Source organism: Haliotis cracherodii, unplaced genomic scaffold, assembly GCF_022045235.1.
Source record: "Haliotis cracherodii isolate W230 unplaced genomic scaffold, xgHalCrac1.p SCAF_4, whole genome shotgun sequence".
NCBI classification, from domain to species: Eukaryota; Metazoa; Mollusca; class Gastropoda; order Lepetellida; family Haliotidae; genus Haliotis; species Haliotis cracherodii.
Genome location: NW_027266297.1, coordinates 24,668,591 through 24,684,741, shown reverse-complemented (window position 1 = coordinate 24,684,741; position 16,151 = coordinate 24,668,591). Strand labels below are relative to the sequence as shown.

Here is a 16,151-nt window from a genome sequence, read left to right as displayed (position 1 = left end):
GACCATGTTATCGTCCCTCGCAACCTGCTAACAAATGGGATAAATGATAGGAATTAATTGTGGAGCATTTGCCAAAAAATAATAAAATAGAGAAGTGCGTGATGTTGTCATTGGTAGAATGTACAAACTGAAAAAGAAACAGAATTAGAATAGCGTGAAGAACCGGGTTAGAATAGATATTCAGCAACCCATGCCTGAGGTAAGAGTCGACTATGATTGTCGTGTGGTCAGACTCGCTGAATTCATGCATGTAATCGATCCCAATTGCGTGGATTGATGTTCATGATATTAATCACTGGATTGTCTGGTCCAGACTCGATTATTTACAGACCGCCGTCATATAGCTGGAATATTGCTGAGTGCGGCGTAAAACAACAAACCAAAAACAAATACAAGTTAATGGTATTTCAACTTGAGTTTGGTGATTTAATGGTCTTATAAACTGATTTTAATGGTCTTGTTTCAGGGTATTTTGCCTTTAAAATTGCTTCAATTTAAGTAGATTTTAAGGGTCTTTTACTGATAACTCAAAGAGGCATTTCAGTGGTGTTTTAATGATTTTAGAAGCAGTAGTGTGTGCAGCGATCAGCATGATCAGTTCATACATTGTATGTTTGATTGTTCACATCAAAATTTCCTTGCAGGAGAGGGGGAGGATGACCTATGACGATCTGAAGAAGAGCATGAACTGGTCTTCCAAGAAAAAGTAAGATTTACTCTGACATACATCATATTACATCACACCTGCTTCAAACCAACTGTCCTAGCCAAAGCCAGACTGGTGCCACCGGTGGAGCAGAATGATAGTGATTCATCAACATATGCAGCTTGTTCACTACAGCTTTGGCTGAGATCTACCCTTCCACCCCCTGCCACCAACTCCACCCCCAACCCCACCTTAACCTCCAGCCCTACTGTGTTGCAAAACGAACATAATAATTTGAAGCTTTTCTTTACACATATGCAGCAGAATCTTTGCAGTTTCCATTATCGACAGAAACAGATTCCATAGGCCGTAATAAAGGCAAAAGAGCGGTGAAAATTATATGATTGGAACACTGAAAACCAGGGATGACACCAGGTGTTCGGGAAAGGGGTATCATGTTCTGCTTTACTGCTACTCACACAATTTGCATAAAAATGTTTGTTCTTTATTTCACAACGACGTTCCGATAATTAATTATCACTGAAACTTATTAATCAGGGCAATCAGAGAAGGGCACCGTCCGGAATAACGGGGTGTCTTGTCGAATGGCACGTATCATATCTCATTTTACGACGTATACAAAACAATGTTGCATTTTAATAGAGCAATGAAAAGAAACCATCGATTTCTGTGTTAATTGAAAATTAACGTTTTTTCAACCAATGAGATTACGGCACACACACATCCGTTTCACGGTCCTCTATGACGCAGTCCCCCAAACGCTATATATACGTTACTATTGCCAACGCAGGACGTCAGTGCGGAGAGTGGTTCCTGGGGAAGGGAGACAATACTCAAGATGTTCCTGGTGACGCTGTTTGTTGCAGGCATCGCTGGTGCTGCCGGTAAATGATGTTCTTACTTCGTATTAATAACTTTTTCATGTCTTTATTTTTATTCCTAAAAGGGTACCATTCACACAACTGTATTGATGAAATAGTATTTGAAATGTTTAATATAATTACATGTCACATTTTTTTCTAAACATAATATGAGAATCACAACTGTTATAAATTCTCGCTGTTTCGATTTATTCAGTTGATCATGCTAAGTTAATCTAATTCACGAGATAGGTATTAATCCAGGTGTCCCCACAAAACCCAAGTTATTTTAGAATTACCGTATTCGACGTAATAAGCACCCAGGGTGCTCTCAAAATTAGAAATAAGGGGCTCTTATTATAATATAATTTTGGTGAAAGAGTTGAAAGATCGTGAATTTCGTGGTTGATACTGACAGCCTCAAATGATACAAAAGAAACGCCTGTGCGTATGATACACAACAGATATATTTTTCCAGAATTCAATTGCCCGTAATTAAGGGTGCATATAACACACGAGTGCGTATTTTACACGAATAAATAAGTCTTGTGTACATTGATCAATCGGAAGGGTGCTAATTGGTATTGTTCACTAGCCAATATATAAGCAAATATCGCCGTGGGCGTTTATTAGATCTGGGCGGTTATTACGTCGAATACGGTATGACATTTCTAAATGTTTTAAATGTCAAAGTTAGTTTGTAGTGGGGCCTTGGACCTAGGCCCATGATGCCATTGATTCCTTGCAATTACATGATGACAGTTTTGTCTTCTTTATTCTTTCAATGCGACGTTTTGATACATATTATAGTACTTATCGATTAATAATTACTGGCATGCGAACTGGAACCTCGCATTTAAAAATAAGGGGAGGTGAAATGGGGTTTAACGTCGCGTTCATGGTTATTGCACTTATATAGCGACATGCATGCACGTCTGCGTGTCTGGCTGCTTGCATTAGTCCGGACTAGTGCCGATTTTATAGTGCTAGCCCACTAAGATTCCCTGTCACAGTTTAACATGAAAACCCCACTCTTAACGTCTTTTGGTATAACGTGGCCTGGGATTGAAACCCCGACCTTCCGCTCTCCGGACGAACGCTTTCCTCATTGAAAGTTTAAGTAATAAGATAACTTTATTTTCATTAACTTCACAACTTCTAAAATGCCACTTAAATAAATTAGTTATGACATATAGAGAGCGATGCAGTGGGAATACGCATGAACGGAGACAGCTCTGTGTTCCCATTCTGCCAAAAACGTTCATGAAATAACGCGTTTAGCTTTGCAGGCTTTCTTCTCAATGGATCGCAGGATCTTATTATCATGGTTTCGAAATCACAAGGGGGCACGAGTGGCCCAGTCGTCTAAGGCGCCGCAATTCAGAGTTGCGTCCCTTGGGCACGCCAGAAACCTATGATTGTGGGTTCGAATCCCGGTTCGCCCCGATTATGTTTCTAGGTTTGTCAGCTCCATACCCGTGCTCGTGGGTTTCATCGAAGTGGTAAACGTCTGAGACCTGCATCACTTCGGGCTTTCCTCGCACATTAAGTTGACACGCCGTGATATGACTGGAATACTGTCAAAAGCGGCGTTAAACCCAACTCACTCACTCACTCACTCGAAATCCCAGATTCGCCCTGATTTTTCACACCATGCCTGTGCTGCTAGGTTAAATCAGCAAAAGTCGTCACGCCGTGGTATGACTGAAATACCTGACCAACTGACTCATGGTCACGTCTCGGGGAACAGAGGCCCAGTGGTCTAAGGCGCTGCAATTCGCTTAATCCAGATATATGATTCATAGGTTATATTTATTAGTAGCTTCCTTGGGCACGTCAGAAACCTATGATTGTGGGTTCGAATCTCGGTCTTCCTGATTATGTTTCTAGGTTTGTCAGCACCATACCCGTGATCGAGGGTTTCACCAAAGTGGTAAACGTCTTAGACCTGCATCACTTTGTGCCTACCTCCCACATTAGGCTGGGAGACCGTGGTATAATGGAATACTGTTAAAATCAGCATTAAACCTAACTCACTCTCTCAAATATGATCACTTTTATATTTACAGGAAGCCAATGGACTATCGACAAGAATATACCGGAAGTATCTGATGGCATAAAGATCTTTAACGAGGGCAGTAAATTTGACCTCATCCTGGCGCAACAACGGGCTAATTTGAGCGAGAGAATAGCAAAGTAGGCTTGGGCAGATGTACCCCCATCTGTATTTTAATCTATATACTTTAGATACAACAAAAATGCCTTTTTTTGATTCCCCACATCACCCATGAAGGTCTTAAGCGTTGTGGCGCGTAATCGCCATCATAACCGTCAAGGGGAAATAACAGTAATCATACGTGTCCGGGAGACACGGGGTTCATTTTGATTTAATAGTTTCCTGGTATTCGATAGACAAATGTAGTAAGAGTATTTTTGTATCTGAACATATTGTGTATTTTCTTGGCCTAACATTGTTTAAAGGTTTGACGGATGAAACGGTGCTTTAAAACTCAATTTATATTTTATATTTGATGCCAAACGGTCAATTAATTAAGGCAATCTTCAATCCGTTGATCGTCTTGAATAAAGTAACTTTTAACTAGTGGTAATTAGTAAACATGTTTGCTTCCTGTCATGATCGCCATCTGAATGTATGTTCAGTGAACAACGCGTAAACGCTTCACCATTGCATGCTTTTTATTCAGAAAATGTGTGAACAACCTCAAATACCGGCCGCTAGATGGCGTGTGTAACAATATTAAGAATCCGAACTGGGGAGCACCATTACAAGGAATGAGGAGACTCCTTGACGCCAAATATGATGATGGTGAGTACTTATACACTACATTAACCAATATACTGTATTTTCTTAATCCCGTTTGTCGAAATTCCACAATACAAATTTGAGATGTACATTCGACAAAACGGATGGTACTAACTAAGGACTCCGCGGCATAAGCTGAAACTTCGACCTTACCTTTGTTCATTATACGACTCTGTGTGTATAATAAAAGCGACAAAAACATTTCCATAATCATACGAGATCTCTGCCCAATGCAGAGTCCGACTATACCTTAACCAATGTTTATCAATCAGTATGGACCCGTGAAGATCCGGGTTAGAAGAGGTCTTCAGCAACTTATGCTTGCCGTAAAAGGCGACTATGCTTGTCGTAAGAGGCGACTAACGGGATCAGGTGGTCAGGATCGCTGACTTGGTTGTTGCATTTCATGTTGTTCCAATTGCGTGGATCAATGCGCATGATGTCAGTCACTGGATTGTCTGGTCCAGACTCGAATATTTACAGACCGCTGTCATATAACTGGAAGTTTGCTGAGAGTGGTGTAAACAACAATCAATCAATCAATCAGTCAGTATCAATTGGTGATGATATCAGGTGTTCGCGAAAATCACTTATTAATAAAAGTAAAAAGGTGTCAGATATTCTTTTTAATGCAGAATACTTACCGGGCGTGAATGCACCGAATTACACCAATGACTACATCAGGATATTGGACCGCCTCCGTGGTCTAATGGTAGAGCGTCCGCCCAGAGAGCGGAAGGTCCGGGGTTCGAACCCTGGCCGCGTCATACCAAAAGACGTTAAAAGATGGTACTCGTTGTTACCCTGTCTGGCGTTTGGCATTAAGGGGCTTTAACAAGGACCGGTCGGCTCGGAGTCAGTATACTGTGTCTGAGTGGGATATTCATGTTAAACTGCGGCATGGTATCTCAGTGAGCTAGCAGTATAAATCGGCATCAGTCCGGACTAGTACAAGCAGCCACACAAACACACACACGTACATGCACGTCACTATATAAGTGCACTAATCTTGGACGCGACGTTAAACCCCATTTCACCTCACCTCACATCAGGATATTGAATTTTTTTTGTAGCAGTTTGGCTTCTGTTTAGATAAAGGTAGCCCTCGCTTGTTCGGGGGTAACAAAGAGCCCCTCCCCAGCGCCAGGGAGGTCAGTGTGGAGTGTTTCACCCCCGACAGTAGGGCGACAGAGGATAAGAAATTCACCAGAATGATGATGCAGTGGGGTCAGTTCCTTGACCACGACATCACGGGGACGCCAAAAACTGACGGTGAGAACATTTATGTCGTGAGTTTGATTCTGAACGAGTCTGGCGGAGCACGGATGGTCCGGTCGTCTTAGGGAACGCCGAGCAGAGTTGCATCCCTTAAGCAATCCAGGATCAGAGGATCGTGGCATCGAATTCTTGATTCGTGTGGTCAGCACTGAAAGTCGTGAACGTAACCTGTTTCGCTTCTGTCTTTCCTCCCACATCAAGCTGATGCGCCTTGATTTAACTGGAATATAGTTCAAAGAGGGGTAAAACTAAACTCGCTCACTTCTGATAGGTTTGAACTTACAGAGAGGTCTAGAATGTTTTTCTTTGCAATATTTACGACTTAGTTAAATAAAAATTGTAGGTGTAACCTGATCATTCAGTGCCACACGACTTTGTTTACTGATTTGGTCAAATCGACGAAATGATGCTCATATATCTGTCAGTGTAATAGACTTGGATTTCACCATCCAGGTCTTGGAGCTGTGATCTGCAAAGCCGTGATTTGTACTGAACGCTATCCCGACGATTTGGGAAATCCCCTATTTATGATGTCATTACTATTGGTGAAAAGAATAGGCATTTTTAAAGAAAGAAATATACCAAAATCACAAATAAATGGAACAACCGCGTCAGTATGCAATTAAATCAAAGCATTACAAAGACGTTCTTTAGCCAGGAATCAACTCTATCAATTTAATTAATTGAAATCAAATCCTATGGCACATTTAAGATCTGCCCGATTACGTCTATTTAAACGATGTCTTACTTACTATATTTCTTTAACAAGTTTCTTATTTGATAATCGACAATGTTACTGCATTGATAGTGGCAGCGCAATATTCGCCTCTGAAACTCTACTTCCAGCGAAATCCTGTTGCCCCGGAATGGCTACGAATGGTGTCCACAATGACTACCAGTCTGAGTAAGTAGTCACGGGTACCTCTGTGAGACCAGCAACGTCTTGAACACAAGCATGGCGGCAACTTCATTTCACAGCTTAGGCTACGACTTGTAACGACGGTACTATAGGCATAGAATTACGACGGTCGAGCGTTACGGTCGGTTTGTGATAAGGCCCCAGTTCACTAAAATGGTGATAAAAATAATTTGCTGATCACACATTTTATACATTTAAATAATTGTGTTTAATATGAGCACGTTGTCTTTATATTGGACAAAATGTTCTGGTACAACAGTGCTATCCTTTTAATACTTTTAAGACACAATATAATGGACCCAATGTCAGTTGGTTGATCTCGAACTCCAGGATTTCTAGGAGATTGTATTTTTTCGGATTGTAGGTCACATTAATTTAATACGACTTAAAGTAGGATTTTGAAGCTGTCCAAGTTGCGCCTCTTGGTCAGGTCAGGATCTGCTGATCGTTATTCAATGTCACCTTACTGTATCGGGGGACATCGGTGCTCGTTGGCTTAAACCAAAGTCTCGGAAAATCACTGTTTGTTGGAACATGGAACCTCTTAATTACAGTGGCCCCTGCTTCCCTATACCGATTCCGACCGGAGACAGACAGTTCATGAACTGTATGGAGTTTAGTCGGTCCCAGCCTGTAAGAACTACATCAGGTAGGACAACACTGTAACTTTAAGATATATGATTTATAGGTTATATGTATTAGTAGGTCCCTTGGGCACGCCAGAAACCTATGATTGTGGGTTCGAATCCGGGTTCGCCCCGATTATGTTTCTAGGTTTGTCAGCACCATACCCGTGCTCGTGGGTTTCCCCGAAGTGGTAAACGTCTGAGACCTGCATCACTTCGGGCTTTCCTCCCACATTAAGCTGACACGCCGTGATATAACTGGAATACTGTTAAAAGCGGCGTTAAACCCAACTCATACACTCACTCTCTCACTCATTCACTCACTTACTCACTCCTGCACAATGTTGGAATATATTTATATTCGATGAGTTCATTTCAAGTCTTAAGATATCGCCTGTACCATATACACAATGTACATATACGGTTGGCTCCTGTGTGGCAATTTGGTGTGCAGAGTTGTTTCCCTTAGGCCCGACAGACACTTATGAGTGAGTGAGTGAGTATGGTTTTACGCCGCTTTTAGCAATATTCCAGCAATATCACGACGGGGGACACCAGAAATGGGCTTCACACATTGTACCCATGTCCGGAATCGAACCCGGATCTTCGTCGTGACGAGCGAACGCTTTAACCACCAGGCTACCCGACCGCCCCCACAGACACTTATGATCATCGCTTCGATCAACAGTATTTACACAACTAAAAATGCTGGATTAAAGAAAGCATACACTTGAACCTTGGATGTGACAGAACAAAATGTTACCAAAACGTTCCTAGGCTGAAAACAGTCGCCGAAACACTACAAACGTGAGGTGCAAAACACTTCTACACATACATCACGATCGAATAACCATTTGTTGTTTGTTACAATTTTTAGCCTCCATCAAACATGGATGTATACTTTCTTTTGCCCGGCAGTTTATATACAAACCCGTGCAAAAACCTTACAGATCTGTCAACATCATTACTATTATTCCAAAGATCGATGCCGTGTCGATTTGATGAAATATTTGTACAATAACAATACTTTACCAATATTGCTGTGAGTCTTTAATCAAACTAAATGACCAAATGACAAAAGTGTGTAATCGAACAGAGAGGTGTCGCCGAGAGCAGCTGAACGCCCTCACCGCCTACATCGACGGCAGCAACGTCTACGGAGGTTCCGAGAAAGAGGCGGCCGAACTCCGAACATCATCTGGAGGTACGTTATTACATGTTTACATATTTCACAAGTATAATATCTAACTAAGTACTGGCAATTACGGGGGATTGGGTTGTCTGGGGGAGAGAGGGGCAGGCATGGGATTTTATCGGAATTATCCCAGAGTATTCTTGAAAAAAAGGAGAAATTGTCCTGCCACAAAAAAGCATCGTTGCTAGGTATTTATCCGTAAAATATATTTAGGCTCTGAGGTTTAATTAAAAACATAAAAAAAACATTTGCGGCTGTAGCTGAAAAAATGTCTAGTCTCCCTCCAAAGTCCAAGACCCCCAGAGTATCAAATAGTCCATCGCTAACACTAATTCTCGTGTAATTTACAAACATAAAGGTTTGGGTAGATATAGTTGTACACGGTATTAGTGTGCTGAATTATACATTGTCAGTAAGGACGCTGGGTGGTAATTGTAGTGCTGATGATAGAAGCCACGGTATACAAAAAACAACCAACATACCCATGTGGTTCGTATCATTTCGCTCATTAAGAGTTCAACGTTAACATTTTCATTATCATGCTTCCACAGGACGATTGGCGTCGACGAAGGGCGGCACACGTCTTCCACACACCAACCAGACCACGTGTCTGAAGCGTACCGGACATTCCTGCTTCAATGCTGGTAAAGTGTTGCCATTAAAGTTTGTATTCCATTCCAATGTGTGCATTTCCCCGCCAGGATCAAGATAGGAATGTACATCATGTTAACCTAGGGGAGTCGTCAAGGTTAACATGTGTCCGGACTAGCGAGACCGTTTTAGGAGCTGTCAATTTTCTTTAGTTATTCACCTTGATACAGACCCGTGAAGATCCGGGGTAGTGTAGGTCATCAGCAACCCATGCTTGTCGCAGGAGGCGACTAACGGGATCGGGCGGTCAGGCTCGCTGACTTGGTTGATGCATGTCATCGTATCCAAATTGCGTCGATCATGATGTCAATCACTGGATTGTCGGGTCCAGACTCGATTATTTACAGACCGCCGTCATATAGCTGGAATATTACTGAGTGCGGCGTTAAACCACAAACAAACAAACAAAACATTCTGCTTATTGAGGAAACATTTAAAGATGTTGTTTTTAGCTGCAGTTAGTAATTGTGCACCTAAACTGGCGGCCAAAACATGTTTGACAAAACATTTACAAACGTTATTAAAATGTACTAGGCTAAAAATAGTCGTAAAAATACTGCAAACCTAAGGCCCAATACATCAACATTGAATGACTAGTTTATCTTTGTTTCATTTGTAGCCACTGTCAAACATTGGTGTATATTTCTTTTGCCGGCAGTTTATATCACGGTGTGCATATGACCGAGTCTGGGTCAGATAATCCAGACACATTTTCAGTAACCACTAGATCCACATTTCAGTCCGTTCTTACGACAAAAGCATATGGACTTGGATGCCTATTCTGACCTATATTCGCAAAGGGATTCGGGGGAACAATGCAACCATGTACATATGCATATTTCTGCGAAAGAGTGAGTGAGTATGGTTTTACGCCGCTTTTAGAAATATTCCAGCAATATCACGGCGGGGGACACCAGAAATGGGCTTCACACATTGTACCCATGTCGGGATTCGAACCCGGGTCTTCGGCGTGACGAGCGAACGCTTTAACCACTAGGCTACCCGACCGCCCCTTTCCTTTACCTATCATTCTTGAAATCCACGATTCAGGTGATGTCCGCGTGAACGAGTTCCCAGGCCTGACTTCCATGCACACCATGTGGATGCGGGAGCACAACAGACTGGCGGCCGGGCTAGCCAGAAGAAACCGTAAATGGAACGACGAGACATTGTTTCAGGAAGCCCGTAAGATCGTCATTGCAAGTATGCAGCACATCACGTACCATACCTGGCTCCGCAATGTCCTCGGTGACAAGGTGTACCGACTGTTTGACCTGTCCGGGACCTATCGATACAATGCTTCTGTAAACCCCGGCATCTTCAACAGCTTTGCGGCGGCAGCGTTCAGGTTTGGTCACTCTCAGATCGCTGGACACTACAGGGTCAAGGGCAACGCAAACTTGGAGATATCAGAGATGTTCTTTGACACCTCGTTCGTCACCAATGGTTACGATGAAATTCTAAGTGGACTGACAGTTGACAACGCCCAGGGTACCGACAAAGCGTTTACAAACGGTGAGTGGTGACTTGGGTGTAGTGCAGCTTGTAACAGTTAAATTTCAGTTATAGTTGGTTGTTGTTGGTCGTTTGTTGTTTAACGCCGCAATCAGCAATAGTACAGCTACATGACGGCTGTCTATAAATGATGGAGCCTGTGCCAGATAATCCAGTGATTGACATCACGAGCATCGATCCACGCAATTGGATTACGATGTCATGCATCTTAAAGGCGTTGTCTTGAATGAACTGTACCTGTTTCCGGTGTTTAACTGTCTACCTTGGGAATGGATTAGTAGTGAGTGAGTTGGGTTTAACGCCGCTTAACAGTATTCCAGTTATATTGCGGCGTGTCAGCTTAATGTGGGAGGAAAGCCCGAAGTGATGCAGGTTTGAGATTTGAGGCAGTCTCCGGCATGCCGTCATGTAGTTACCACTGGAAGGAGAAGACTCGATCATTTTTATTGTGTTCCACGTGTTTATTGCGACCAGAACAACCCATACTTTTCCCATACTTTCATGTCTCATCATATAGTGAGTGAGTGAGTTGGGTTTAACGCCGCTTTGAACAGTATTCCAGTTATATCATGGCGTGTCAGCTCAATGTGGGAGGAAAGCCCGAAGACGTTTACCACTTCGGTGTAACTCACGAGCACGGGTATGGTGCTGACAAACCTAGAAACATAATCGGGGCGAACCGGGATTCGAACCCACAATCATAGGTTTCTGGCGTGCCCAAGGGGCGCAATTCTGCACAGCGAACCCCGTCGCCTTAGACAACTAGGCCAACCGTGGCCCCCGAATGGATTAGTAAGTTGTAGAATTCTATTCACAGGAATCATTGATCACCTGTTTGAAAACACATTTGGCCCCGGTGCAAGTTTGGACCTGGTTGCGCTCAACATTCAAAGAGGGCGGGATCACGGACTACCTCCTTATATGGACTTCATCAACCACATCTCAAAGATCCCGGGAGTGAGGAGCCTTCTTAGGGATGACCTTACGGTACCAAAGTGCGCCGTTGGACTGTACAAGTAAGTACATGTACTTTGTTAGTGAGCGAGTTGAGCGCAAGGTCACGTTGACCTGTAGTATGCCGATTATTCCACAGTGTTTATAAGATACATAGTTTCATAAATAAAGTAAAAACGTTGCTAAAACGTATATACTGTATGATGATTTTAATCTATTTGCTTCCAAAAAAGGAGACAGAATTTATGGATAACAACTTCTTTAATTACTGAGTCTTGCTTGAGAACGGTATAAGGATTTATGGCGAAACGTCACCTTTAATTAAAGAAGTTGTTATCCATAAATTGTGTCTACCTTGTCTTTCGTCAACTTCTAAGTAATGCCTATCCAACAATGTATTTGCTTCCACGTTCTGATAGAGTGAGTGAGTAAGTTGGGTTAATCGCTGTTTTGATCAGTAAATCTGTTATTCCACGACGAGTTTGCTTAAAAGGGAGCTATGCGGGTATTCACAAACACAGATATTGCTTATTTTAGGTTATACCTGGGTTTCGTACAGTGGATTGACAGTCTACAATAGGTCGTAGTTCATGGTCTTTAATTCTCAGTTACCTTTGTTGCTCCTTAAGAAGTGAGTGAGTTGGGTTTAAAGCCGCTTTAAAAAGAATTTCAGTAATATCAGTGTTGGAGGAAAGCTCGAAGTTATGCAGGTCTCAGACGTTTACCACTTTGGTGACATCCTCGGTGACAACCTAGAATCATAATCGGGCAACCGGGATTCGAACCCAAGGGACGCAACTCTGCACAGCGAATTACAGCGCCTTAGACGACTGGGCCACCCGTGCCCCTGCACCTTAAAAAACTATCCTGAGTAAGGTCACATAATGGCTAGAGTCATTAAAATGTGTATAACAACTGTTTCGGCAACCTGTGCTACAGTATTTGAACGTTGTTTGTATTACTCATGAGTATTGTATAGGGAACACAAAACCGGATGTGACATACTACCAGACCGGAAGTGCAAATCATATTTATGATAAGCAAACTGAGGCCATCTTACTTTCTTCTTTAAAGACCTAATAGACGAGAATAGATTTTTTAAAATTAGTGAGAGACATGGGACAGTTTCGGCTTTCTGAAAATAACAGAAAATGACATAAAAACGCAGAAATAAGATTAACTGGTTTAATTCGGCTGGAGCATTGCCGTATGGTACTGGTTTTTAGGCATTCAGGAGAAGACAGTGGTAGACTACTTCCCGTTTCGATTGTAATGAAAAGACGCTTCTTATTCAAACGGTATCCTTAAGTAACTGTTTACGTGTGATCCTACTTGTTTTACCTGTAAGAGTTTCATCACTTTAGGTTACCCACCCGCGCTGAGCTGTCACGCGATATCAAGTATCCATTTTACGTTTAAATTGTAGATGTCTGAACGATGTGGACCTGTTCGTGGGCGGTATGAGGGAGCAACCCCTTGGAGATGCTCTGTTGGGACCAACATTTGCCTATATACTGGCAACACAGTTTCAAAACCTACGCTTGGGAGATCGATTCTGGTATGAGGGAGCCGATACCTTCACTGCAGGTAGGAGTTTTGCTTTGAGTGAGTGAGTGAGTGAATTGGGTTCAACGCCGTTTTTAACAGTATTCCAGTTATATCACGGCGTGAGTTTTGCTTTGAAAGCCATATACATGATTTCAATTGTGTCGATAAATACAATGTACAATTAATTTATTTATTCATCCATTCATTCATTCATTCATTCATTCATTCATTCATTCATTCATCCAATTATCATTTTAGTTATTTATTTTGTATATCTATTTGTCAATTTATTTTTCTATTTCTATATCTTTTGTATATTAACTTATTTATTTACTCATTTGCAGAGAGACATACATATTTTTGTAGTTAAGGCAGCATGGCCAGTTGTACAGTTGACATTTCAGTTTCATTTGTTTAGTCACGTGATATATATGATGTACAAAATCTGACAGAGAATATATGTTTCAACAATATGACTAGTGAACGTAAAACATCAGTGTTGTGGGATTTAAATATGTATTGATCTATTTATTTAGATATCTATTTCATTCTTTGCTATTTACGAACACCCACCGCCTCCGTGGTCTAGAGGTAGAGCGTCCGCCCGGAGAGCGGAATGTCCGGGGTTCGATCCCCGGCCGCGCCATACCAAAAGACGTTAAAAGATGGTACTTGTTGTTACCCTGCCTGGCACTCGGCATTAAGGGGCTAAAACAAGGACTGGTCGGCTCGGAGTCAGTATTCTGTGTCTGAGTGGGGTAGTCAGGTTAAACTGCGGCATGGTATCTCAGTGAGCTAGCACTATAAACCGACATCAGTCTGGACTAGTACAAGCAGCCACACAAACACACACACGTACATGCACGTCGCTATATAAGTGCACTAATCTTGGACGCGACGTTAAACCCAATTCACCTCACCTCACCTCACCTCACCTCACCTCACCTCACGTACACGAACAGTTTCAGTGTCCCCATTACCATCCAAATGCATTGAAATGTAAATCATCCATAGAAATGTGAATACAAACGTTTCTTGAAAAAATAACTACACTAAAATATGTGTTACACAAACGTAAACATGTTCCTCGGCGAATAAGTTTGACGCGTTTAGGTCTAAACATGTCTGACGCTAAACGTGTTTGGGAAAGACCCGTTTCCCCCTTGAAATTCATTGTAGGTCATTTAAAAAAAGGGCGCTTTCTATAAGTTTTTAGCATTTAATGTGGATAAATAGAAATCTGAAGTTCTGGTGTTATTCCTAAGGTAATCTGTCCTCAAACAGGAGTTTTGGAATTTTGAAAGTAAAGATTCCTTGTACTCTAGATGTGTATAATGGTTCCTGTCGTCACTCCTAACATTCGCGTTCGAGTCCCCACACGATCACAATGCGTGACGCCCACACTCCGAATCCCCTTCCGGGACACTGCTGAAATATTGTTAAAGCGGCGAAAAGCCAGGCTCTTTTAAATGTATAATACTGATCAACCTAGTTTTACCTCTGTTTTTAATGGGCACGGATGACCGCGTCGTCTAAGGCGCCGCAATTCGCTGAATGCGTCCCATGGGCACTCCAGAAATATATGAACGTGGGTACGAATCCCACTGAAGCTGATAAGAATTATAAAACTCAGTCTGGAATACTGTTTAAAAGCCTAAATGTTATTGGTGTTCAACCCGGCAGTCAAGTGCTAACCCGGATTCTTCTCATAACATTATAAACAGTTTATAGGAATGACGACTCATTTGTTAGTCGTTACCTAAGAGCGATAGTGGCCTGTCTTAAAAAAAACGCGGACTGTTTTGAAATTTGCGCGGATTTGTTCTTGTTCAATCTGTTGCAATTTTACCTTGGACAGTCAGTCCGAGGTCTTGAGTTTTCACAAATGAAAATGTTAAGTGGTGTTAAACCCAACTAACTCACTCACTCTTGTGTTTTAGCACAGTTAGCTGAGATACGAAAGGTGACGTTGTCTCGCGTCATCTGTGACAACAGCAAGATCAGTAGAATCCAAAGAGATGCATTCAAACTGATAACCCGCAGGTAAGAGAAGGATAGCCACAGGTAGAGGTAGAGCGTAACAATTACGGAATTCAAATACCATGGTGTTTTTATAACAGTAAATAATGCATAATTATGTTAGCGACGACGTCAATCCTTTCTTTAGTAATAACAATCATATTTAAGACATGTGAATGTTTCCGTGACGCTTCTGTCAGATGCATAGATGAGGATGAACAGTATAATGGTTTTTTTAAATTTATTTCAGGAATCGGAAGATACGCTGTCGTCATCTGTCAAGTCTTAACCTTGGAAAATGGAAAGCTTAGTCCTGCGAAAATGAACTGTCCTTACATCACATGTTCTTTGTAAAACCTTCCGCCTTCTCTTTCCTGCAACGCTATTAAATGTGCAGTTCTTGCATTTCCTGTATACATGACACTTGCTGATTAAAACAATTCATTGCATTTTGACTTGCAGAATTTCAGCCGCATACATGTTATACGAAATTAAATATTCGACCAGTTTATGCGTCAACAGTGGTTGAAAGTTATATTATATAATTCTAAAGATGGATTTATAAAATGTTGATACAGCAATGGTATAGCTGGAGTATTGGACACCGATGTTAAACAACATTCAATTATTTTAATAGCAGCGCAACGTTTCTCACGATAATTATATTTAAGAGAGTGACTATGACTTTACGCCGCTTTTGGCAATATTCCAGCAATATTACGTGTAAAACGTGTAAAACTACATAAACGCAAAAAAACACGTTGACGTACAAGAGTTTAACGCTTCTTTGTACATATATTCAGTTATTTCACAGTATGTCACCGAAATGTGGGAGGCACGTCGAAAGCGACATCGGCTTTTTATCACAATGGTGAACCGACGTGATGAAGCTGAAATGATGTGCGCCATTATGTAACATTCACTCAGCCACTTCATTGCGAACCAGCGATTCTTTTTTCTGGCAGTAACGATGTGACCGTCATGAAAGCGGGGCCGCCATTAAAAGCGCGGACACAAACTCTTGTCTGACGTCATTTGATCACTGGGAGAATGTATAGGATAAATATATACTACTAAAAGTCTTACATCTTACTA

At 41.8% G+C, this 16,151-nt stretch overlaps 1 protein-coding gene across 1 annotated transcript; it reads left to right on the top strand.

The window, feature by feature from the left end:
* The first annotated feature begins 654 nt into the window (after positions 1-654).
* On the top strand, positions 655-15,394 carry LOC139480013 (peroxidasin-like). The gene is made up of 14 exons (XM_071262986.1): positions 655-706; positions 1,458-1,551; positions 3,597-3,723; positions 4,233-4,354; positions 5,444-5,623; positions 6,476-6,533; positions 7,103-7,197; positions 8,271-8,378; positions 8,921-9,013; positions 10,071-10,535; positions 11,353-11,551; positions 12,916-13,076; positions 14,978-15,080; positions 15,307-15,394. The coding sequence occupies exons 2-14, from the start codon at positions 1,506-1,508 to the stop codon at positions 15,365-15,367; spliced, it is 1,818 nt and encodes a 605-aa protein (XP_071119087.1). The 5' UTR covers positions 655-706; positions 1,458-1,505; the 3' UTR covers positions 15,368-15,394.
* Positions 15,395-16,151: the final 757 nt, after the last annotated feature.